Source organism: Lynx rufus, unplaced genomic scaffold (assembly GCF_022079265.1).
Source record: "Lynx rufus isolate CCGP_SWC_20201006 ecotype Redwood Valley unplaced genomic scaffold, mLynRuf1.p SCAF_14, whole genome shotgun sequence".
Classification (NCBI taxonomy): domain Eukaryota; kingdom Metazoa; phylum Chordata; class Mammalia; order Carnivora; family Felidae; genus Lynx; species Lynx rufus.
The window spans coordinates 5,518,944-5,546,307 of NW_025814828.1; the positions used below are offsets into that span (position 1 = coordinate 5,518,944).

General features: G+C 43.5%; 1 protein-coding gene across 1 annotated transcript in view; it reads right to left on the reverse strand.

Annotated features, from left to right (window-relative positions):
* Positions 1 to 27,364, reverse strand: part of ANOS1 (anosmin 1) — a 187,257-nt gene that overhangs the window by 38,755 nt on the left and 121,138 nt on the right. The window contains exons 4-6 of the mRNA XM_047075872.1: positions 17,996 to 18,218; positions 9,430 to 9,614; positions 6,365 to 6,494 (exon numbers count right to left, since the gene is read on the reverse strand). Coding sequence (XP_046931828.1) covers positions 6,365 to 6,494; positions 9,430 to 9,614; positions 17,996 to 18,218 — 538 coding nt within the window. The remainder of the gene's footprint in view (positions 1 to 6,364; positions 6,495 to 9,429; positions 9,615 to 17,995; positions 18,219 to 27,364) is intronic.

The following is a 27,364-nucleotide window of genomic DNA, read 5'->3' on the forward strand; positions in this document are numbered from 1 at the left end:
CAGGGCACTTCTCCCCCAGCTTTCTTCTGCTTTCCACTCCCTCTGTGAGATCTCTCCAATTACCTGCAGAAACATTTCAGAAAGCAGAAAGGAATCATGCTTCCAAAGATAACTGAAATAGCGAGGCTGTGCTAGCTTCTGCTTACATACAGTTTCCAGCACAGGCTGTGTTGACCATTTGCCATGAATGGCCAATGTTAGCTCTGGACAGAAACAGTTCCTTTCATTAACGATCTTATGTGGTGCTTCAAGCCAAGGAGGTGTGGGTTTCAGAAGGAGAGGTTTAAGGTTTCACTCTGTCTTTAACTTTAGGTGGGTAATGAATGCCACAAGTGAATGGGTAGCATACAAACAGCAAGGAGAACAACCCGTATAAATAAATAATATACACATACACATGTATATTCATGCGCAAATAGAACAACATACATTCTAAGAAAATGGATGTAAATTTTATCACCTACTTGATTTCCTCAAATAATATCGAAAGACCAAACCTCCCACTGAAACGCATCACAGGAATATGTCTTAAGGGAAGTGACAGTGACCAAGTGGATATTTAAAATTTTTTTAATGTTTATGTTTGAGAAAGAAAGAGAGACAGAACATGAGTGGGGGAGGGGCAGAGAGAGAAAGAGGGAGACACAGAATCTGAAACAGGCTCCAGGCTCCGAGCTGTCAGCACACAGCCCGACGCAGGGCTCAAACTCACAAACGGTGAGATCATGACCTGAGCCAAAGTCGGACGCTTAACCGACTGAGCCACCCAGATGCCCCCCAAGTGGATATTTTTAAAGCAGTGGTATTACTACCCGCAATTTCTCCACCTGAATTAGAAGGTTGGTTCTAATAGGTCAGTTTTCTTTTTCTTTCCAGACTCAGCAGCTGGGATAGTTTTCCTTCCCTCATGAAGGAAGGAAGGAAGGAAGGAAGGAAGGAAGGAAGGAAGGAAGGAAGGAAGGAAGGAAGGAAGGAAAGGAGGAAGGAATCACCGTGCAGTATCTAGACACACAACTTCTAAGTCTTTGAAAAGCTGCAGAAGGTACCCTAACGAGTAAATAGTTCTAGGACACACGTATCGTGGAGTCTTGCCCAGTGGAAATGGCACACACAGATCAGCTGTGGGACAGCATAAAAAGTCACAGGTCCGGAGGAGCAGGGGGGGACTTTACTAGTACCAGTGATGTCTGTTCTCATTTTACTAACACTCCATAATGTATGCACAGAATAACATCCAGCGTTGAGACTTGTGTGCTCTGAAAACAACACTGTCTTCGTCCTTTCCTTTTTAACGTATCCTGGGCTCACGGGAAAACAGGCAAGAAATGTGTAGGAAAAGCCTCAGATTTGGAGGGACATGAATATAATAACTAGAAAATGACATATTAGCTTAGCAACAGAAGGTGGATTTTTACAGTGTTCCCTCTACGTCCCTTTAACCTTTGCTGTTTCAGAATGGTCAACTGATACTGACCAGTCTTAAACATCCAAATGTTTGCCTGCCTTCGGCAACATGCAAAAAAAACCCAAAAACCAAAAAAACAAAAAAACAACCAAAACCCCAAAATTTGGATTTTGCTCTGTACAGCCTACAAAACCTGAAGACTTCCTTCTTTCTCTTGCTACGTACGTTGACACACAGAAGTCATCTGGATGGGCAGGGACATTACTTCCCAAATTCAGCAAACGTTTGGCCCAGGTAGTAGGACTCACCAGTATACATTTCCAATATGGGGCATGCAACACACATGCATTTTGTGTCCCTTCAGTAAGTATCCACACGGTCAAACGAAGGTTAAACACCAATTTGCTGAAAAAGACGAGCAAGTATGGCGTGGAACCCAAAAAGTAGGTTTTCTGTAGCTACAGCTGTCCCTCCCGATGGCTCACTGCCACGTCTGGGGCCTCTGAAGGTTGGACATGACTGGCTCTGGTACGGACACACCGTGGAGCCTGCCAGACGCTGGGAGAGGGTGCCATCAGGGGAGAGGCGCACGGCGAGGCCAGAAAGGCACGCCTTTCTCGGGTTATTGCCGCCGTCTGACACTGGAAGGGGACCGGGGATCTTTAGGAACGCGGGCATTCCTTTTGTGAAACTGTGAATGTATTTATTTTGAACCACAGCAGAACATGTCCGTGATCTGCTGTAGCAGGAATCCCGTAGCCGTGGAGCCCGAGCCCTGCAGACCCCCGCATCCCAGTGTCAGTCCCTGCACCTCACGGCTTCAGGACGCATGGCTAACTTGGGAACCCAGCTCCCCAGCTGGCCCCACCAGCGGCCAGAGCTCTGCCCGTGTGTGGACGGATGTCCCCGCGGAATAGCGTGCATCTGAGGACTGAGTCCCCACAGCAAGGAGTTCGGTCGCCCACAGTGACAACCAGTATGGGAACCGGCCTCTTACCCTCTTCCTTCTCTTCCTCCCTGCCTCACCTCCCATCCCCCTTGTTCCCCGGACGGCCTCCCGAGTAAGCCACTTGCGCTCAAAGCTCTCAGGCGCAGTGGCAGCCTCTGTTCCTATGCGCCGTGCTTCCCGTGGTTTGTTCCAATGCAACAGGACACAAAAATTCTGGTACGCCCTAGGATGTGGCAGCGGGGTGAAAGAAAGGCGCTTCATCCTAGCAGTGACCAAGGAAGGTAAGTCTCCACGTGGAAGCATTACCATTCCTAGTTTCCAAATAAGGAGACAAAAACCAGAAAGAGACATTATGCATTAGGATACCGAATTATTTGTCATCTTCATTTTTAACGTCAAAGCCGATTTTCCTTCTTAAGTACCGGGGGAAAGGTGGGAGAGGATTTAAATAAGTGAATACAGAAATTATCCCAACCTCTCTTTTGGGCTTTCTGTTGCCAGCAAAAATTACTGATTTTCTCTATTTTATAATCATGCATTTCTTCTGGGGGACGTACGGGCTAACAGCAATCTACCAACGTAGCAACAACTCAGAACTTTCTGTACAAATCATCACTCTGAGGGGCTGAGATTAAGTTATTGGAAAATACATGAGTTAAAAGGAAATTAACTTAGTTAACAGCCAATCCATTCTGGCAAACCACAGACTAATTTTGTATTTAAACATAACCATAAAGAAGAGAATGACAAGAATTTTGGCTTCTCCACGAAAATCAGGATTAAGGCCAGTGAATAGCAGGCAGAAAGCATAAGCTAAATGAAACCCATTTTATCAAGTTTTTTTTTCTTTCTGTATTTAATTTGCCTTTTATTTTCAGATGTGTTTATTGTAGATGGAAAAAATCCCTTCCCCCTTCGCCTTTCCCTTGACCCAGACTTAAGTGATCAAGGCTGGCCCTCTACCCAACTCAAATATACTAGAAATTACTTACCCTTTGCACAGACTATAATTTTAGAAGCAATAATTCTTTCTCAAAGCAATTTTAAACCACTCGAGGACTTACAACTGGTATAGTTTCAGTTCTGGAGCACAGCGGGAATAAATGGGCTTTTATTAAATGAAAACGTACCATTTTTTGAAACATGGCAGTGTTAAAATGTTTTATTTCCTGCTTTTGCAAATATGCTCCATAGCTATAGATCTCCCTGGGAGGAACATTCTAGATTGTGTGGTTCTTGCACTCTCACAAACCTAAAGTGTTTGTGCAGATTTCGCAATCACCTCTAATATGGTTTCAGTGAAGTCGCATCACAAAATGATGGGAGTATTATAATTGCGCTCAACGGTTGAAGATTTCCTCCAGGACTTGTCCAAAGGATGCCTGACCATTTACAAGACGGCGACACATCTTTCCCCAGTTACCCGATCTCGTCAAATGTAGAATGGGGATCTTACTGGGGAAAAATTGTGTTAACAACCTTATTGGAATTTAACTTACATATGATAAAACTCACTCACATTAAATGAACCAGCCAGTGACTTTTAGAATTTACTGAGGTGGTCCACCAGCATCACTCACTGGCAACTTCTCACATCTGTCAGCTTCACTCTTCACTCTTCCCGGGCAACTCACTTCTGGCTTCGTCCAAAGTACCATCACCTTCGCCCAGGATCGTTAGAGTGGCCTCCCCCAGCATCCCTTCTTCCCCCTCCTCTCCCCTCTCGTCTCCTTTCACACACATCTCTTTCTCAGCAAAACCCTTGTCTGCGTTCGCTAAGACTGTAAAAAAAACAAATACCCTTCCTTAGTACTGTCCTGAGTTCTATTCTATCATCAGTAATCACTATCCTACTTTACAACAGTATTTTGCTTATTAATCTTATTTACTGTTTCCTCACACCCCCAACTGGAATAAATGTGTGTGTGTGTGTGTGTGTGTGTGTGTGTGTGTCTGTGTTCCACAAGAGCAGATAGTTTTTTTCCTTTTGTTCATTTATTATCCCCTGTGCCCAGAACAGTGCCTGATACATATAGGTGCTCAACAAATATCTGTTGAATACAAAAAGGAATGAAACATGAGTGATCCAAGGAGAAGGTAAAGATGCAAAACTAACTTTGTTCTACAGCAGGGAGGCTCCTGGGGGGTTCTCACAGGGGAAGCCAGTGCCCCACAAATCACTGTGAATACCACAAGTCCCTCCATTGTACACTCTTAAGTGTGATGATTGTAGTGATGCAATAATTATATTTCAAGGGGTTTAAAAACTGTTTTCCCAGTGAGGCCCATTTCTACATTTGATGAAACTGGAGTCAGGTGGGGAAAGACATGGTGTCACCCTGTAAATGGTTAAGGATCCTTTAGACCAGTCCTGGAAGGAAATGTCTTTGACCATTTATTTAGCCAGTCTATTACATTTCCACAGTAGTGTGATGCATTTTTGCTGGGAAAAGACTAGGATCTACTATGAATTCTGCACAGACGTCTTTGGTTTGCAATAACTGGAGTGTGGGATGCTGAGGGTTGGATGTGTTTGGAAAATGAGTAACTAGAAGAGAGTAATGGTGACTGTGATGTTTCCCCAACGTGGTGCATTCTCATTCAACAAGAGCCCCTTTAAATTTGAGGGATGCAGCCGTGATTCTAGACGACTAAGGTGCTCAGACACACGGCAGGGATATTGGGACAGCACGGCCTGGCTGCTTCCTCGGAACGGGTGCCTCTTAGGCAGTGGGAAGCTACAGGACCGGCCCTGGAAACTCAACAGAGCCCTGCCCAGATCCCGCCCCATCCCTAAAGGTATTCCACATCTGTCTCCAAAGGCTGCAAAGTGCTTCTGCCCACGTATGTGCAGCCCTGACCTGAGCCACCAGACAACCTGCAGCAGCAGAACAGATGGTAACACAGTTCGGCCACTTTGTGCCTGGCTCGCCTTTGAATCATGACACCCAAGTTGATCCTCACCTCCGAACCCACTGTGAATTAATTATTTCACTTCCCTCTCTAAATCATCAGGCCAACTGGAGACAGCCTCGAGACAAGGTCTGATGTCCGTGATTCCACTTTTAAACTTGCTTAGTGTATTTGCCTCCATGGAGGGAAAAAATGCACTTTTCCTTTCTTAAAAGTTCTTTTTCAAAAAAAAGAGAGCGTTAAAAGTCTACAACACACACTGTAAAAGGATCCAAATATGAAATTATTTCGGTTGCAAGCTTTCCACTGAAGACCAATCCTGCGGCAGAAGTCGCAAGTCAGAGCAGCCCGTTCAAACCCTCCCGTAACATACGTATGACTGATGTCATAAGCCTTCTGTTATGCATTAATATCACAAAGCGTTTTGTTTAAAATAAATCTGAATTCGCTTCCACGTAAGACGAGAGCGACTGGTTAGTAGGTGAACAAGCCGACCAGCCCGGCTCTGAGATGAGGTTTTGTAACACACGTATAATGAACGCTGGAGGTGCACAGCCATCTAAACACGACTGGGGGAATACACATGGAGGGAACACTCATATCTAACCCGGGTATGTCCTTCAACTACAATATGGTGACTGTGAGTAGATGACTCGGGGTGACTCGGGGTTTAGATTCTGGGTGTGATGAAATAAAAGAGATTAACTCACATTCAATATGACAACCGTTTCAAGAAAACCCGCAGAGTCTAAAGTAGCTCAAACTAAACCCTCCCCTCTAAAAATTAATTCACTGGTGACTGACACAGAATATCTCGAGGCTAAGACTCAACACAAGTTGATAATGGAAAACCACCAGTTCGAAGTTGAGAAAACCCCACTAGATTATCTTGTGCGATGTTTGGAAGGTATAAAGCCCAATGACGGTCTTAATCGTATATTCACACGCTGCCTTCAAACACATCTGGTCCTTTTCGCCAACCACAGCAAAGCCACCTGCTGAGCAGCTGTGAATAGGAACGTGGGGACACAAGGGATGTGCATCCCAGGTATGCCGGGAGGGGGAGGGGAGCGAGGGGTCAGGAAAGTGAGACTGACCTTTGGAAGAGCGGAAGTGTTTGCTGGGGGCGGTGAAGCCTCGGGTCCCATGCACGTTGACACCTGCCACTCGGAACTGGTACCACCTGCTGGGTCGTATGTCAGTCAGCTGGACCCGCTCATCTGTGGTCTGGGGGGAGATGTCACAGAGCACAGAGAACCCTTTTACCCAGACATGTCAGTTGGGTCTGTCGTAAAGCGCACCACCTCATCAGCCAACGCCACGCTGCCTTGACGTCCCTGTGCCCTTGTGCCTAAGTGTGGAGACCGTGCTCAGGTATGAGAAGAGCTATCAGGGGTCAAGGAATTTCTAGGGCGTTTCAAGTGTTTAATTCCATTCATAGGTATTTCACCCCAAAGAGTTAAAGATCTCTGGAGTCAAAACCATATGAACATGGCTGAGCTACTTGAGTCTGGTGACTAAATACAGCACTAAACCCATGAGGGTTTTAATCGCTAAGTTATACATATGAGCAAATATATACATGAGCTAATCATTATATTATAGGCAAGAAAATGAAATCACCTTTCAATTATAGAAGAAAAATGCCTCTTTAACTTGCTTGCCAAATAGAATCTTGGGAGTCAGATGGAGACTCACATGCTTTAAAGAGCGCTAACAATTTCCGGAAGGATGTTGCAACCCGAGCCTTTTTTCCCTATTTGGGTAAATCACGTATGATCTGCAAGGACCCGGTCGTGCTTCTCAAGGGTGAGGCGTGTTGATATCTCTCTGTCCAATAAAATGTCCAAAGGAAAAAAAGTGGGCAGTGGTGAAGGTGCCCGGGTTTGGCTGCGTCTCCTGCTGGAGTCACGAGACTTCAATTAACCTCCCACCTCATCAGGCTGAGGGGAACCACACCCGCTTCCCCGACAATCTGTGGGGGGGACCTGCGGACCCCTGCACTGACTTCAAGAGCCAAATCCCCACACGCGGGGCCTCACTGACCCAGTGAGTTGCCCAGTGCCAAACCCAATGTGTGCTCAGTGCGTGAAAGTGAGCAAGTGGGATCGAACTGAAACCTCCTTAGCCCGGGTCCACAATAACTTCTTGCAAAGGGGTGTCACATTTACTTTAATATCTAAGGGAAGAGAAACATTTCCGAGACCAAGGGAAAGCTATGAACTCTCACATGTGGCTTTCTACCTCATTTAGCAAACTGCAAGGCGACCCTTCCACAGATAGCACCATTTACTTTTAACTTTTAGTTTAAAAACCTGAAGCCAGCACGTTCCCCATAGCATTTAGCAGACAAAGAAGGCAGGGTGGAAGGAAGAGAAAGAAAGATGTGAACTAGTTAATAATAATAATAGCAATAATTACATTACTATTAATGTATTATATATTAATATAAATAGAATTGTAATATAAAATATTATACACATTTATAAAATTTATTATTATTATTCAAGATCTTCTCTCTCTTCAAAAAAAGGAATAAGAGACATGATCTTCTTGTCCATTACTTTCATAAATCTTTAAATAATTCGTAAAATTTACAAGTGAGATTGTCCCATTAAGGAACAGATCATGTATGTTGGCTGTATGCCAAACACCTTTATGTTTTAGTAAAGCAAAAAAAAAAAAATTTAAGAAAATGGGAATCAGGGGCGCCTGGGTGCCGCAGTCGGTTAAGCGTCCGACTTCAGCCAGGTCACGATCTCGCGGTCCGTGAGTTCGAGCCCCGCGTCAGGCTCTGGGCTGATGGCTCGGAGCCTGGAGCCTGTTTCAGATTCTGTGTCTCCCTCTCTCTCTGCCCCTCCCCCGTTCACGCTCTGTCTCTCTCTGTCCCAAAAATAAATAAAAAAACGTCGAAAAAAAAATTAAAAAAAAAATAGGAATGAAACAATTCCTAAATTTATTTGAGCAGGCATTTTCCCCACTCATTTGTTCATTTATTTAGGAGTGTCTAAATTATTTTAGTGTGTATCCTCTTTGAGATACTATTAGAAAACAACCAAATTCCTCCTCCAAACACTTGCACCCCGAAACTGATTCTGCATCTACTGGAAACAGTAACGGGAATCGGGTCCTTGGAGAAAAATGACCCGATCCACTTAAGGTCAGAATCTGTGCCTCCAGACACATGTGGAGAAGGCGTTTCAGCTGCTGAGGACATGAGGCAGGTTCACACTGAGAATCTGTTCATTTTCTAGAACCGTGTAGTTTTCCTGCAGCTGGCAGTCCGTTTAGCAGCTCTTAAAAAGAAAGAAAATATTTTGCTTTTCTCATCAGCGAGACAGAAAAGGAAGCAGCACGGGTCAAGATAAACCCCAAGCGTACTCCATGCAGGTGGGGTATCAGTGTGTAAGCTGAGCGGGACGGAGGAAGCACTTAGCAAAGATTTAGGAGCTGACGGCTACTTCCCACTAAGGGCTTTTGCGATAGGAATCTTCCTCCATGCTACTCAAGTCCTTGTGTAGAAGGAAGGCTTGAAATGCAGGAGAAACAGGAGTCGTGTAGATGGTCCAATGTCCCGTGAACTAGTCCTAGTAGTGTTATGTTTCTTTGACTCTGGCCGGTGTTAAGTTTATCTCAAGGAAATGCAGTTCTTGGAGGAAGTAAATGTGAACACTCAGATTAGAGAGTTATCTCCACTGCACATGTATTTTGAGCAAAGTAGGCCAATAGTCAAGTTGCTAGTTGTACCGGGTTATATCTGTGGACTCGTCCTGTCTTCCGAACACACACATGCTATCATGTCCACGTCTGAGTGAGTTATTTTGCCAGTCAGGCTACTCTGCCTGGGGCACAGCAAGTTAATTTTCTTTTTTTAATGTTGGTTCATTTTTGAGAGAGAGGGAGAGAGAGACAGAGTGCGAGCAGGGGAGGGGCAGAGAGAGAGGGAGACACAGAATCTGAAGCAGGCTCCAGGCTCCCTGCTGTCAGCCTATAGCCCAACACTGGGCTCGAACATGCAAACCATGAGATCATGACCTGAGCTGAAGTCGGACGCATAACCGACAGAGCCACCCAGGGGCCCCAGCAAGTTAATTTTCTGCCTGCAGGTAGGTGGTCGACATTGCCTCAAGGCGGGGAGGGGTAGGGCGCAGGAAGCACTGACCTGGGCTACCGTCTGCCAGTGTGTGGCATCGTCTTCACTAGGATGGATTCCATAATTCCATCTTCTTTGCACCACGTAGATCACAGGCTCAATGGAAATATTGAATTTCGAGGACCACTTAATCTCCAGCTGTCCCGACTGCAGTTCTGTGAATCTTAACTCTTTTCTGGGCTTCAGGGGGACACCTAAAACAGGACCATGGCAATTAAAGTGATCAGAGGTAAAGCTGAGGAAGAAAACCTTTAGAAAAGACAAATCTCGTGTAATGACAACAGATCCTCACTTCCTCCCAGGAAAGTGGCTTCTCCCTATCAGGTTTTCACATTTGAGAGCTTCTCACACTGAGGTCAGCCCACCACATTTCAGGAGAATTACCTTCTTTTCTTTTAGCTTTCCCTTTTTTAAAAAGAGACTCTAAACTGGTTCCTGATTCTGAACAAGCATTTTTCACCCAGGCATCTTGAAAGCAATTCTTTTATGTGCGTTCTTCTGAATAAGCCATGTTACCGAGTGGCATCACACACGGTTAACAAGAATTCATGTGACGCCATGGTTGTGAAGAGTTTGAAGACACTGTTCCCATCCAACATGCTCTGTTTCTGCTGATACAGTCTAAAGTCATCACAACGTGGTTCCCCGGTCTACTTGCCTTTCCATCTCAGAATGTTTGCCTTCTAAGGAAAAAAATTATAAGCCTAAAATGCTCTCATGTGGTCAAACATTACAAGAATGATTTCCAAAGCATGGGTCCTTAGCATTCCCCAATTGATTGCTGGGCTCCCTCCTATAGACTTATGGCTTAAAATTGAAAAATGATGAATTTATAATGTTTGGTTTTGGCACGAGTGACCGCCTTGCTTCAAAAGTCCCTCACAGGTGGCTCATTTTAAAGTAGTTCATCATTCTGATTTCTTTTTTCTCCCCATGGTGCATTCAAGCGGTCTGGCGACGGACAGATTTAAGAACCATAGTTCCAAATGGTAGCCATTATGGGAAGGGAAGTTTAAAATAAGATTATGTACTCATAGGATGTGTAAGACTAATTGGATTAGGTAGAGTCCATGGCACCACGATGTTCAACGCCACGACAACCTAGAACTTCACATGCCATTAAGATCATTTTCTTTTGAGAATGAGCATTTGCCTAACACGTTGACAACTCGTTTGAAAACGTTATTTGACAATGCTCTATTTCGTTTTCCACTTCTTCATTTTAAACAGACAGGAAACTGAAAAATGTGCAAATACGAAACGTAGATAATATCTAATGCCTGTTAGTGACCTTACTGAATATCAACTCTGATTTCACGTTGACCTTAATTTATGCTGCGTCTTGTTTGGGGACACTTTAAAGTCCTTAAACATTGAGGTGGGTGGAGTTGGATAATTTTTAAGCAGCACCAAATATATCCAGTCAAAGGTCAATGAGTTGTACAAAATACTTTCTAGAAAACATTCCCCATACCCACTGCAGTCTCTGTTTTGCTTTGCTGATGGGTTATGTGCATCCCTTGTCCCTTTACTACAATGCTGGTGTCTCAAGTGATCTTCACTGTGGGTCTGTGCTGTGGGGGAAGGGTTAATTACCTCCATTTTGAACATCAAGTAGTCAAGTCTGAGGAAGATGAAGTCGCCTACAGCGATGACCTGATCTCAGGTTTCTCTCTTGCTTGCCACATTTTGAATTAGGAAGAGCTACTGAGAAAAGTTTTCTGCTTGCCACATTTTGAATTAGGAAGAGCTACTGAGAAAAGTAGAGAAAGGAGGCACTTTTCATAGCTCTGCATATCCCTTAAAGATTCTGATTTGAATGTCCCTGATGTTGCTGGCTGGGGTGGAATTTGTCTCCTGTTCTGCCATTGTGTGAGGGTTTATTCAGGTTCAGGTCATAAGCTTTTGTTTTCGGTGCACAACCTTACACTGAGAGTCACATTCACTTTCAGGCCTAGAGTATTGCTGCTAAGTATGTGACCCTCGATTCTGTACCCTGATTTAGGGCTGCAGGTCCCACTGTCCACCTGTTGGCCAGATGAATTTCTTTGCACGAGTCCCAACTCAAATGCCCCTCCTGAGGATGTCCCCACTCCTGATGGTATCTGCATGGCAACTCTATTCTTTTGGATCGCTAAGGGACCTCTCGACTTGCTCTTGGACCTACCAACACCTCGTGGTTTGACTGCAGAGTATAATTTCAGGAATTCCCCAATCATCCTGTCTCCACGGTGACCACCCTTTCTTAGGCCCTCTATCTCCTGTCTGGACCTTCCTAACAACGTCCCGTCCCATGTCCCACAAGCCCATCTTTTTAGTTCCCCCTTCACAGTGTTTTGTGGCTATGATTTTCCTAGAGTACGGGACAGATTGTCCCCTCCACCTTCTCAGACTATTCAATCACATCTTATTTTCTGCGGAACGAAGGGAAACTTCTCAACATCATCAGGTCACGGCATTGATCTTTATCATCTACCACCAGTGATCTCTCTGTTTGTCTCTTGGCACATTTTACATATTGGTCACACAACCTACCTTTACACCCAGCTTTTCTAGAAACACACTGTCAGCTGCTTCTTACCACCACGACGCGTTTATACGGATTTTTTCAGTCTGAATTGTCTTTCCTATTTTCTGACCATGGACACGTGAATACTCCTGGGCTCAGTCTGAATGCCGCCCCTCAGAGCGACCTACCCTAAACCTCCCCATTGGAAATGAAGGTCCCATTCTCTGCTCTCTCTTCAAAGCTTAGCTTGCAACAGTCAACATGTGCACTTAACTCCCTCTTACTGCAGCCAGGTCATTTGACGATGTTCACCTTCTCCTTCATTCCCACACCTCATCATGGCTCAGGAGAGCACATTCGGTCACAGCAAATGCTCAGTAAATGTGTGCTGAAGGAACAGCCTAACCCCCTGTCAGCAGAAATTAAGAGGATACAGGAACGCCATCTTGGCACCAATGGGCAACCCCCTCGCTGCCGGAGGGCACTCATTGAGCAGAAGGAAGAAAACTTAGCACAGGTATTTGCTTACTCTTATGTTTTTGAAAAGTAAGTGCTAAACAGTAACAAAACTATGTTAGTAAGTTTACAAAATGGAATCGTTTTATTGCATTGACATAACTTTCCCAGTTAAAAGAAAAGACCGATTGCTAACCATTGCTGATATGCTGGAAAATCTGAAAGTTCGTTGCGGATGAGTTTTAATCCCAAAGTAGCTTCTCTAAAGATTGAGATCGAATCTCGACAAAATGATTGCATCGTGTTTGCGCTGCAGGCAGGGTACCAGGCACCCCTTCTGCCAGGGGGGTGTGCACATGAGCAAGGGGGGGGTGGCCTCTGAGGACATGTCAGGATTCACGCGGTTTCTTTGTGCTGAGTAAAGAGAAAAGGACTGGGGAGTTCTTTACACTCATATGGCACATTCTCTGAGACTCCCCATCCAAGTTTCTCCTTGGCCCTCCTATGCGTAATCCTCCAGCATAAATGCACCTCCGGTAAATACTCCGGCCGCTGAAGTAACCTGAACTCATCAGCAGCAAACGCAAGCATAACAATCCCCTTGCTAGATGGTTTTAATCTTGAATATCATTCAACGACCAAGAGCCTTAATCGAACATAATGAGCATCAGAGTGATGTCAGTTCCCATTTCTTCATTTAACAATCTCTTTAATTATTACGTACAACAATCTTGCGATTTGCATGTGGAGAAACGACCCATCTGCTTTGCATTAGGGTCAGCTGGCTCCCTTGATTGGAAGGAGCTCCAGGACTCGGCTGTAATTGTGTGCAGATGGGGCTCGGCCCCTCGGCCCCCCCAGCCCCGAGACACCCGGCCCCCACAGCCCGGCCTTCTGAAGAGTCCTAGGTAGCTTAGCCAGCATCCATGCTGCACAACCAGATGTGCACCAGGCATGCCTTCTCCGTGTGTCCTTTATTACGTAAATGACTAGAATTTTTCTTCTTTAGTTTTGAACAACCTAGTCCCCTGAAATCTGTGCTGTTCTGTCAAACATGTTATCCTATAACACCCCACCATATAGGACATTACAGGTGCATTTTCTTTAAAGCGTGACAAGTATTTCGGTGAAACCCAATGGTGTAAAAAACTTTGCAAATAGAATGACAGAAAACTCAATGATCACAGTCGGCAGTTGTAAATCACGAGATCTGATTACTCCTGTAAAAATGTTTCTATCGTGAGTCTAAATGTTATGAAAATGTAGCAAGATACAGTGTTCCAACGATTCAATAATTAGCCACTACCCATTATCTCTCACAGAGCTAATCAGTACTCAGGCAATTTGTGTTCATGTCACATCCAGGAATCGGGTCACTGTATTCAAAATGCTAAAAAATGGATTTGTGAAAAGTGTTATTAGACCATCTCTAAAGACCTGAGCTTTAAATATCTCAAATATGAAGACATTCATGGAGATATTAAGTCAACACCATCATCAGATCTTTCTGGAAACAAAGCGATACATGATTAATGTTGGTTTGCGCATGGTAAAGAGAAAACAGAGATCACAGAGAGCCACAAATTGATGTCAGTCTTTACATTTGGACAACAATTTCAGGTTCTCACCTTCCCTACCCAAATGAGTGCCAGAGCTGTGAGTCAGAAGCACCAGTTTGGGCAGTAAAATGAAAAATTATATCACCTTCTGGAGGGAGGAGAGTGTAGGTCAGCTACAAATCAGACTTAAAACAGACAAGGGGGGGGTGGGGAGTCACAAGTGCCTGATGTGCAAGCATTGATGTTTTACCTGTGGAGAGTCAGCCTTTTCAACTTCCCGAGACCATGCTCTGGTTTGCACCGCAGGGTACTGGCCGCTCAGGGGGCATTTACCTGCGTTAACGTTGGCAAGCATCCCGAGGTGTGGCTAACAATGTTATTTGAAGGGCGAAGGAAAAGCTGTCTGTTGTCTTGCTTTCTTTTAAACTCTCACACAAGTCTATAAGGTCAACTTACTCAGAGACAATGGCTTAGGACAATTCCTACAGCATAAGCCAAATTAAACGCTCAAATAGAATGCAGTTTGTTGAACATCTTTTCAAAACATGCATTGATTTTAAGAGCACCATCAGGTTTGGAAGCTATAGAATCTAGGAAGTCCCCCTCTTCCCTACCCCAAACACAGGAGGCTGAACAGAACATTTATATGTATTTCTGTACTTTAAGAAAATTTTACTAACCCAATAAGCTTTCATGAAAGGAAAAATACAGTAGAGGCCAGTACATATCAATTTACTGCAAAAGTTGAGATGATTATTTGTCCACAGGTGAGCGTTATGTGCATGAGTACTCTGATAAGGAACTACTGGACCTGATGTTGTACCCCAACAACTGACAGATCAGTGCTTTTATTAAAATATTTGATATTGGGGGGCACCTGGGTGGCTTAGTCAATTAAGTGTCTGACTTGGGCTCAGGTCATGATCTCACGGTTTTTGAGTGCGAGCCCCACGTCAGGCTCTGTGCTGACAGCTCGGAGCCTGGAACCTGCTTCGGATTCTGTGTCTCCCTCTCTCTCTACCCCTTCCCCACTTGCACTCTATCTCTGTCTCTCTAAGATAAATAAACATTAAAAAATTTTAAAAAATATACCTGATATTGATACATCTTTTAACTGACCTACACTGTATTAATACAGTGATTTCAGGTCCTGCTGTGGTAGTTGGACAGACTCCAAGTGAAAATACCAGGAGAGGGGCGCCTGGGTGGCACAGTCGGTTAAGCGTCCGACTTCAGCCAGGTCATGATCTCGCGGTCCGTGAGTTCGAGCCCTGCGTCGGGCTCTGGGCTGATGGCTCAGAGCCTGGAGCCTGTTTCCGATTCTGTGTCTCCCTCTCTCTCTGCCCCTCCCCCCGTTCATGCTCTGTCTCTCTCTGTCCCAAAAATAAACGTTGAAAAAAAAATTTTAAAAAAAGAAAATACCAGGAGAGCTGCCCCAGCTGGGAACCAGGGGGCAGATGTATTCCCGCCACCGAATACCAAGTTGTCTGAGAAACAGCTTGCAAGCTCAGTGTCAGCACCTGCGGACTGGGGTCAGGACCAGCCCGTCTCACCCAATGATGGGTGCCCTCTTCCTAAGGAAAGAGACGGCACAGACCTAGCCTGAGCAGCGAGCAGAGGGCAAGCTTCTGACCCATGGCTGGTTCGGGACAATAAGAAGGCAACGGGCAGGCCAGAAGGATGGTGGGGGCTGGTCCCCCACAGACGAGCCCAGGGGGATTTGGGTGCGGGACGTCTGGCTGGGTAGTAGGTCTTTCTTTCCTTGCACAGCCAAGCGCTGGGTCCAAGAGGACCCTCTACCTGGGAGATAGGGGGCCATCAGCCCCACCACGCTCGCTCCTCGGTGTGACTCCAGTCAGGAACACGATTACACGCTTCGGGTGGCTAATCAGCCAAGGCTGTGGCGGGAAGCATTCTGGCCGGCTGTGTGGGGCCCCTCCGACTTGCACTGGTTGCACCTGCTCGCATGCTCACTGCCATGGTCAGACATCCCCCCACGTGGAAACCAGCCCGCCTTCAGGGACTGCCCAACAGAGCGTAGGGGAAAATACCTACCTGCAGCTATGTGTGTGCTCAAAAAAAAAAACAGTAATATAATCCTAGTCTCATTGGGCAAAAGTCATCATCAGGTCAAGAGACTGTTCATCCTATTTCTAATGAGTTCTGCATGAACTGCCCGTCTCCATAAAAAGCCAAGAGCTACTTTATAGAAGGGGAGAGACTTCAACGCTTCTTTTAAAAGTCCATCATATTTAGTTAAGCATAGGTTTAAATTTTTTTTAATTTTTTTAATGATTATTTATTTTTTAGAGAGGGAAAGAGACAGAGTGCAAGCAGGGGAGGGGCAGAGAGAGAAGGGGAGACACAGAATCCAAAGCAGGCTCCAGGCTCTGAGCTGTCAGCACAGAGCCTGACATGGGACGTGAACTCACAAACTGCGACATCACGACCTCACCCACCTAGGCGCCCCTTTAAAAGTTTTTTTCCTAAAGTTTATGTTTTTTTGAGAGAGACAGAGAGAGAGAGAAAGAGAAAGACAGAGTTAAGCATAGGCTTAAATTGCAAGTCTCTTTTAATAATTAATCATTTTATGCTGGCCCTTCACAGACTATTTCCTTTATTCTTGGTGAACCAGGCATATTTGAAATTCACACTGACTCTTCAATGCTTTTTAAATAAAAAGCATATTTTAACATAGAATGCCTCTTTAAAACACCCTACTTTAAAAACACTAAGGGTTTTACAAATGGGTTTCAACAATCACTATAAAAGCATGCTATTTTTGTGGTAAATGCTAATACTTAAATAGCAAATGATCTATAATAACAGAGAAGGTTTCATAATAACAGACTTTAGAAAAATTAAATGGTGTTTGGTTTTGCAAAAGCGATTTTATGTAGTTTACAATGAGAGGCATGAAAACAATAAAACTTTAAATCTATTAAAGAAACGTCACCCAGTAAGAAGGGGAAAGCGGCAATTATTTTGAATTTGAGACAGGTATTTATGCCAGTTTTCCAAAGATCCTATGGAAAAAAGAAAGGGGGGGGGGTGCAGTAAGAAAAGAAAAGCCGGATGGATTACACAGGTTTCAGACTGGAGTAATTCTCAGTGTGGGCCAGAGGAGACCGGGGCAGGGACATAAGTCCTGGGAGATGAGAGTGATCTAAGAGCAGACTTCTGAAAATAGTTCGCCAGCCAGCACATAATTCAAAACGGGCATATTGCTGGCGATAGTGTTTCATGCGGTTTAAAAATAACTGACCTATATTTGGAAATAATATATATTTGGTGTGAAAGAGAGGAGAATCAAAGATTATTCTCTCTACTTATAATAATAATATTAATAATAATATTTATATATATAAATGGTTGGATGAACTGACTCCCCATCTCTGGAAGATAGCTCTTCCTCCCCCTGGTTCTCAAGACACGACTCAAAATAGTGACAGTCCACACAATGACATTTGTGTTCTTGGATTATGCCAACAGGAAATCCACAATACTGGTGCACTGGTTATGCATTTCTCAAGGGTGCCCCACCCCCAGCCCATTTTCCAAGGATTTAAATCCATTTACTCCAATGTACCCAGGGCAGCCGAATTGATTTATTCTTACTGGAGAAAAGTATGAGAAAGTTCCTGAAGTGATGTTGTCCTCCTGAAATGTTAAATGTGATAAGGATGATTTGCTCTGCCCCAGAGTGTGTGCGCTGCGGCTGATCTATACGATCCGGTGGTATTTTCAGATGTTTGTGGCACAAAGTACACTTTCTTACCGTTTTTCTTCTCTTCCAATGGTGCCATCTTTGTTTTTGGTTTTGGTTTTTGAGAGAAAGAGTGAGTGAGTGGGGGAGGGCAGAGAGAGCCTGACGTGGGGCTTGAACTCACCAACTGTGAGATCATGACCAGAGTCGAAACCAAGACTCAGGCGCTCAACCGACTGTGCCCCCTGGGCACCCCCCGTAGTGCCATCTTTGACTGACACCGTTCCCCACGCACACACAACCCCACTGTGAGGGTCCCTTCACAGTGGGTGCTCTGCTCATTACCTTTGTACAGCGTCTTGGGCACCTGGCAGGTGTGTCCGCACCCATTGGAACAACATTTCTTAACCCCAGAGCACTCGTTGTCAGCTTCACAACTTTCCACACAGGCGGCGGCAAATCCGCTTGCTTTCTCGGGGGCCGGGCAGTCCCCCTGCTTCACCGCTAGGATGTACTTGAGGAACTCACAGCTCGTCAGGCATTCGTAGTTCTTCTTGGGGAACAGAGGCTAAAGAGAGAAGAACCATTCTCTTATTTTTAAGATGTAAAATTCTTACACCATCTCTGCACTCGACGTGGGTCTCAAACTTACAACCCAAGGTCAAGAGTCACACGCTTTTACCGACAGAGGCAACCTGGTGCCCTTAAAAGAGAACTTCTCTTATGACAGACTCGGGACGCTTGATTTCCAAGACATCAGAAAGGAAGGTAAAAAATTCTTACTTGGTCAAAATTTCCCTGGAATATTTTACAAAATAAACAGATTTGTTTTCTTTTCCCCCCAAACCCATAATACTGTATGTTAATTTCTAAAAGGAACCCGACCCTTGAATTGTACCTTTCCAGATACACATGAATTATACAAACACACATTCACAAAGTATTACATTGTGAGTTAAATGTGGTTGTCAAATAATTGATTACAAATATTCATAAAGGATGTTAGTACCATTTGAGGGGCTCTTTTGGACCACTGTACACATATTTTCATTCTCTAATGAGTCATTTAGTTTTTGCACGGTCAATACTAATCAAGATGTGTTCGCTGTAGCCCTACGGAACATTTACAACCCTCACATCAGTTAACACATTTAGTGATAGCTTATCAAATAGTAGTCTAAGCCTCAGTTAATTGAACATATTTTAAAAATATCCAGCTTCTAGAGTTAATGTGCACATGGGACCTCTTATCAATATGGAATTGTCAATAAATTCTGCAGAAAACGAATGTGAATCGTTGTTACCTGTGACACAGTCAGGTTCTGGATAGCATATGGCTGATGATATTTCAGTTGAGCCCACAATCAATGAAACACTAGAGAGAACAGGTATTCCTTGACTTGTTTAGAGAGTCAGTCGCATTATGGAAACAGTGTGAGTAGTGGAAAGGGTCACTTATCAAATGTGTCTTTTTCCTTAGGAAAAATGGTTCAGGACAGCATTTGGTGATGCTCGTTTTGCTTTGATGGCTGGTTGCCAAGATAGCTACCCTAACCCCAACCAGTCCCCTAAACCCATTGTCAGCTGCAATGCACCTGTCCAGCCAGGTAAAGTCCCAGCCCTCCATCCATCCCCTTTGTAAGGGTGCCATGTTGTCGCTAAAGAAGGTTTTGTGAGCCAGGCTCCCAGGCAGTGGGGATGGCACTCCCACACCCACCCTCTGCCAAGAACTGGGGCACTGAGTGACACGTGGCGAACCGCAGGCACCCCGCCAGGAGGGGAACTGTCTGGAACTGTCCCCTCCGTGTGCACAAAGTGTTCACCTGCATGGGCTTGAACTCTGGTGAGGCTGTGCTCAGTCAGCCCTAAGCAATGCCAACAGCAGTGTCAGAGAGGGGCTCCACTCAGAGCCTTCCTCCTGGAGGTAGGAGACCACCGAGGAAGGTTCTCTGTTTACTGTTTGATGTCAAATAGGAGTCAGCGACAGCAGAATTATATGCGGTGGCACTGGTGACCACGAACCGGGGTGCAATGTGAACAGCATGTGGTAGGTGCTGTTCCACACTGCTGACTAGCCATGACTCATGACTGGTAGCACCCGGGGACCCCTGAATGGCACCCGGCAACACTTCTGGTGGCTGAGTCAACACTGGCCTCACCGATGACTGCATAGGGCTCACCGCTACCTGGCAACATCTGGGCATCTCCTGATAACGCTGCCCACCACCTGGTAAGACCTACCCTGTGTTCCCAGTTGCTTCTCAGTGACTGAACACAAGTCTCTACCACATGCTGGGAAACACCTGCCAGCATGCTGACCACTGCTCCTCACTGATGACCGAGTTTGACCCTCTATGCAGCTAGCGACACCCACGTCTTTACCTTGCTTCCAAAAAGGGAGTTAATTATAGCCAGTTTACTCCTCATGTTGATGGTGACTGAAATGTCATTAGAAACCACAAACATGGTAACTCCAACCCCAGGACCCGTCCCAGTCACCCAGGAAAACTCCAACCCCAGGGCAGTCCTCCATGCTGCTTCTCCTCTCCTTCCCCCGATGGTGCCTTCACAACCTGCCTGGGGCGCCTGGGTGGCTCCCTCGGTTAAGCGTCCGGCTCTTGACTTTGGCTCAGGTCACCATCTCACAGTTCATGGGATTGAGCCCTACGTCGGGCTCTGCACTTGGCATGGGGTCTGCTTGGGATTCTTCCTCTCTCTCTTTCTCTCTGCCCCTCCCCTGCTCCTTCTCTCTCTCTCCCTGTTTCTCTCTCTCAAAATAAAATTAAAAAAAAAAAAATCTGCGTACGAGTTATGACGGCAAGCGCTACATTAGGTGTATTTTACCACAATTAAAAAAAAACTTACCTAAGGGCGAGAAATGTGTGCATACTGTGCGGACATGTGTGGTATCAGATACGAGCACTCTCTTACAGACACGTGGTCTTTCTGATAGCGTAAATCTAATGTACTTTCAGGTGTCAATGCTGTATGACCATTAAATATGATGGAAGAGTTCAGACTCTGACCAAAGTGGGAAAACTGGAAGCACTGGCTAGAAAAGGTATAACCCCAAAGTGTAAGTTACAATCGTGGATGTCAAATAAATGATTATTAGTCAAAACAGTGTCTCAACTGAAGAACTTCCCGGGTAAAACCTACAAGAAAGGCCATGGTTTCAATACAGAAGTACCATAAATTTGTAGCTAATTTTTTGTTAACTGCATAACACTGAAAGCCTCGTCAGTTCTGAAGGCTTTTCTGTCTTAATTTCACAGTTCATTTTTCTGTTAGCTGCTGGGTGTGTTTCCCTTCACTGGCTTTTGAATTCCTAAATTTAAGTCCAACCCTAACTGTGGAATCAAGGAAGGATGTAAAGGGATCCATAACAATGATGGAGTGCTGGCCAGTTTCTCTCTCAACAAAACGTATACATTACATGCACTGAAAGAAAATATTTAGTTACCCAAGTCAATTGGCCTGCATGGGCTGAAATGGCCGTGTACAAATAACTTTATTAAATCTGGCAAGTGTTTATGGCTTGCTAACTGGGATATCACCACGACTCAGTTTGCGCTACGGCACGATCACATCGGCCTCTTTCATCTTCAAGTATGAAAACAGGGTATGATTTGAGATTCAGATAACAAAGTGTGGGCTCTCTGCTCACGTGACCCTCACCATCACTGTGCCAACCGCCATACCCTTGAACTGTGAGAGACTTCCCGGTCAGAGACAGTATCTCCTCATCTTAACAATTTACTGATGGAGCAAATGGGGCAGAATTAAAAACAAATAAACAAAAACAGTGGCCTTCCCAGGTCCGAAACATTTGTTCCCAGTGAATGTCATGTAACAGGAACAATGATGATTAGCAGACTCATTTAGATCTTCCGGTTGATGTGAGAGGCGTTCTGTACATTTATTCAATATTTCTCCTTCTTGGTATGGATTCAAAACTGTGATTTTTCGTGTGTGCGTGTGAGTGTTTGGAGAACCGCGGAAACAAATGCGTGAACAAAAAAAGTTCATCCTTGCCCTGGAGCTTTCTCGACGGGTACATGAGCCTGAAGTAATACAAATAACGTTATGAATATTACATGAGACGGTGCATACAAAGGACGAAGCCCTATTATGCACCCCAATGGGTACTCAATAGCAGTGGAGTAATTGGTGTCTCTTTTCTTTTCCCATGCTACAAGTTTACTGTTTAACGTTTCCAAATTCTTCTGTTATTCTGACAAAAATGTTTTAAGAGCCACAGAGAGAAAGTTGGCTCTGCTTCTCCACAGTGTGACCATCACAAGTTTCCAACATGCTACTGCCAGATTAAGTTCTGAAATCTGTGTGGGGGGACGTTGCCCTGTTGGCACTTATAAGAGAGAAAAACGTCTAAGTTTGGGGGTTCGTCTTACAAATACACGGATTTGGTACAACTATCTTACAGATGACTTGGATTCAGTGGTTCCATTGTTTATTAAAGGCAGATTTTAATGTTCTCTATCAATTATCTTGGATAATTATCTTGGATTAGGTTGAAAAACTCTTAGTGGTCTGAATGTAAATTGGAGAATATATGGTCCCTGTATGCAGGTCTGTCACTAGGCCTTTAAACATAGCTTATTGAGAATGCACTAGCTGAATGGAATAAAGACAAAAATGAGTGCAAGTCAGTGAAAATGATGTGTGAATATTAGTATTCTAGACATAAAGAAAATGTGTAAATTGGGCCACTAATGGCCAGTTGTAAATCCTGTGAACATAGGTCACTCAGTGTCAGTAAAGATACTCCTGACCAATAAGCACCTACTATTTCTTGTGATATTACGAGTTAATTACTGGGAGACTCGTCAAGAGAGATGTGAAAAATTTAGGGAAGGTGTAAGTTACCCCCATCATGATGAGTACAATGGCCATCAGCTTCATGGGAAACGAAAACGTGTGGAAACACGGATGGATGTGCTAAATGCTATATTTGCTTATAAAATTGTACCAGCTACTAACTAACACAAACTGTTCATTGTAAGATTAATGTAATTCCAACTCCTTATAAAACTATTAATATGAGGGGTGCCTGGGTGGCACAGTTGCATCCAACTCTTGATCTCGGCTCAGGTCATGATCTCATGATTTGTGAGTTCGAGCTCTGCATTGGGCTGTATGCTGATGGCACCATGGCATGAAGCCTGTTTGGGATTGTCTTCCTGTCTCTCTGCCCTTTCCCCCGCTGTGTGCTCACTCACTCCCTTTCTCTCCTTCAAAATAAGTAAACCAAAAAAATTCAAAATTACAAACGTGAATAATTTTGCAAATCATACAAATCATACATCTTTTGCCAAGTCATTGGCTCTAATTTAAAATTGGGGAAAATCATGGTTACTATGCTCATTAATTTTTGTTCATTCTTTTTTCTGCCCTTACCCGACGCAAAACTAAGAACAGAATACTCTTCAAAGATCATGTATTTTTCTAGAGTAGTTAGTATCTACTGGTGTCATCATGCAGTCAAATAAGACAAAGTATTATAGTCAATGAAAATACCCTTGGTGCAATGGATTAGGTGAAAATCCTTAATATTTTATGCAATATTATATATTGTTGATTCTTATAAATTTCTTATAAATCTCTCCTACATCCCATCTCTCTGCTTAAAAACTAAAATATGTATTTTAGCGCCTTATCTGGGCAATATTCTAATAAGCTCAACTTACCTGGCAAACGATAAAAATACAATGAAATACTAACAATAAATACTAGGTTACCAGTTCTTGGATGCTTTTGTGGAAGATACTATTATCTTTGTTTTGTTTGGTATAAAATGCAAGGTAGTGTACAATCAAATAATCTGTGCAGTAATCATGGAATGATGAACATAAAAACATCAAATTCAGTAAATTATCTTAATATGTTAGAAATCACGTAAATATGAGGCCTCAGATATGGAGAGAACATCGGACTTGGTATTTAATTCAACTCAACAGAACTGTGTCATGTATCAAATATAGCAGTCTTTGAGAAAAGCCAGGGCTTGGGTGGGTTTGTTTTTTCCTGCTTCAGCCAATACACACCTGCAACGTTGACGGCAGAATCTGTCCCCCAGGAGCTTTGCTTGCTCGTCTCACTTATTCCTCCCCAGTCCCCATAACCATTATGATCTCCATTTTACACACGAGGAGACAGAAACTCAGGGAGATTATAATTTATCTGAAATCACAAAACAAGTAAGAGTGTGGGCCACTCTTGCAACAGTGTTTTTCTACAGACCATCCCATATCTCAGGGGAAACTAAGAAGGCAGCAAGGACTGTGGCTCTCAACTTGCTTTCCTAGGAGGATCACCTGGGAGCTTCTAACACTCTTAAAATGTCAAGGCACAGAGGGAACACATTCTAAATAGGTTCTGATAAACAAGCATATGTGGAAATCGTAGATATACACGTATATATGTAAATTATATATATATGCAAATCAAAAGACAAGGAATTTTATCCAGGAATATTGATAAAAATCAACAACACTTAGACACAGTTTGTGCTATTGAACTTCAAGGAGAAAAATATAATTTTGTGGCATTATCAACAATAGCCAAACTATGGAAAGAGCCCAAGTGTCCACTGACTGATGAATGAATGAAAAAGATGTCATATAGATAGATACACACACACACACACACACACACACACACACACACACACACACTGGAATATTACTTAGCCATCAAAAAGAATAAAATCTTGCCATTTGCAACGATGTGGATGGAGCTACAGTGTGTTATGCAAAGAGAAATAAGTCTGTCAGACAAAGACAAACACCATGTGATTTTATTCACATGAGGAATTTAGGAAACAAAACAGGAATATACGGGAACGGAAATAGAAACAGAGAGAGAGAGAGAGAGAAGCAAACCATAAGAGACTTTTAACAATACAGAACAAACTGAGGGATGCTGGTGGGTGGGGTGGGGGGATCGGCTAGATGGGTGACGGATATTAAGGAGGACACACTTGTTGGGATGAGCACTGAGTGTTGTATGTAAGTGATGAATCACTGAATTCTACTCCTGAAACCAATACTGTACTGTATGCTACTTAGCTAGAATTTAAATGAAAATGTGGAAGAAAACAATTATAAAAATGTAATTTTTCAGGCATCCAGGTAAAAAGGGCAAATTGATTATGATGGAGAAAATATGGTTTCCCCATGTCAATTTCTCCCTACAAAATTTAATGTGTGAAGCTAATATAGCAATGTTTGCATAATAGTAAGAAAATAAACTATACATATACATACATATACACACACACACATAAAATCAGCTAAGCTGTTATTCAAACGTACATGTGACAGAACCATTCTCAAAGAAAAAACTCAGAGAACATAGCACCCGTGAGGCTTTGTTACAAATTGATGCAATGCCAAATTCAGCCATTCTACAGATAAGCAGGAAACAAGAATAAATGGGCTAGTACAATACTCAGTACTGAAAGAAAATCATGCAGATACTTATATATTATGGGAGAGAAGCGTGTGCAATCCAATTTGGACTTCATGTACAGTGGTAGGCAAAGTTTGTTGTGAACAATTTCAAAGAAAATGGCTATCTGTGGACTCCTTTTTAGAAACAAAAGATATCACATTTTTTAAAAGATTTTATTTTTTTAATGTTTTTATTTTTTTTTTAATTTTTTTTAACGTTTTATTCATTTTTGAGACAGAGAGAGACAGAGCATGAACGGGGGAGGGGCAGAGAGAGAGGGAGACACAGAATCCAAATCAGGCTCCAGGCTCTGAGCTGTCAGCACAGAACCCGACACTGGGCTTGACTCATGAACCGTGAGATTATGACCTGAGCCAAAGTCAGATGCTTAACCCCCTGAGCCACCCAAGCACCCCATAAAAGATTTTATTTTTAAGTAATCTCTACAGCCAGTGTGGGGCTCGAACTCACAAACCCTGAGATCAAGAGTCACATTCTCTACCGACTGAGCCAGCCGGGCACCCCAAGATATGATCAAATTTAGGAGCCAAGTGTAAAGAAATAGGTGTAAAAGTCTTGATCACTTTATCATCCACATAAATATATACCTAAAATTAAATAAACCAGGAATTATGGTGAAGGAAGAATATTCAATGTAATAAAACTAACAATTAGGAAATAATAATGTTAGAAAAATTGGGAGGTACAAAGACTGGTGTGAGGAACATATAAGTAACTTGCGTGGAACTTAATTTTAGGGCATCAGTATATAATAAAGCAAATATAAAATTTTTTAAATAATGCTTTTAATCTCATAATACTTTTCATAATCATTTTCTCCCCCAAATTTGAAGATTCCTTTTTCTTCTGCTAAGCTCAAACAGTATTAAACTTCAAGCATTATTATTAAAAAACTATCAAGCATTGAGATACCAGATAAGATGTTCGCTTGATGGTAATGTATTGGGGTCCCCCAGACCACCCCAGGTTTGCTAATTCACTAGGGAGACTCATAGGGCTCAGCATATAGTCCCACTCTGGGCTGTGATTTATTATAGTAAAAGCAAGAACAGGGAAAACATGCGTAGCATGAAGTCCACAGGAAACCAGGTAATACATGTGAAATGCCGTCACCAGAGACATTAAGGAGACACTCAGTGCCCAGATTTTTGACAACACTGGTCACCAGGCTGCGGCCCAAATACCCAGACAGCCCTTGGAAAACTGGTGGCCATCACAACCATACTGTTGTACTAATAGTTTAGGGACAGTGAGCCCCTCTTACAGTTAGGGAATGGGGGGAACCCACCCCAAACCTGAGTTCCCACATGTCAGCCAAGAGCCAATCTTTTAATTAGGAATTTCTTTTTTTTTTTATGTTTATTTATTTTTGACAGAGAGAGACAGAGGTGAGTGGGAGAGGGGCAGAGAGAGAGAGGGAGACACAGAATCTGAAGTAGGCCCCAGGCTCTGAGCTGTCAGCACAGAGCCTGATGCAGGGCTCAAACCCGCAGACCCTGAGATCGTAACCTGAGCTGAAGTCGGGCGCTTAACCAACTGAGCCACCCAGGCGCCCCTAATTAGGGATTCCTAAGACAGTGGTCTTAGGTTTGCTGTGGTAACTCTTTTGCACAGATAACCATGGATATTCTGGATGGTAGAATTTGGAGTAATACTTTGGTTTTACCCTCCTGTGTAGTTGTTACATTAAGTTTTTAATGTGCATATATAATTTCCACAAAACCATAAAAACATTACACTGTTAAAAAAAATCTCTAGTTGCATCTTTCAGAGAAAGAACATAAATACTAAGTATGCATAAAATAGGAAAAAGTAGTCTCAATTCAAATGTTTCTAATTTGTGCTTGGAAATGCAATTATAATTTGCCTGGAAACTCAATCATGCATCCTAATTTATTAGATGGGATTACAATTAATTTGGTTCCCGGGCAAGTTAGAGACCCTGACCATGAATAATATAAATTAGGAGAACATCAGAAACATGCGTTAGGGAAGTCACTTCCAATGAGTACGTGTCCCATTTGTCAAATTATGGTCATCTTAGGTTTACCTCAACTTCCTCTTGGGAAGAAAATGAAGAGATTTAAAAAAAAATTTTTTTTTACTGTTTATTTATTTTTGAGAGAGAGAGAGAGGCTGACTGTAAGCAGAGGGAGGGGCATAGAGAGAGAGGGAGACATAGAATCGGAAGCAGGCTCCAGGCTCTGAGCCATCAGCACA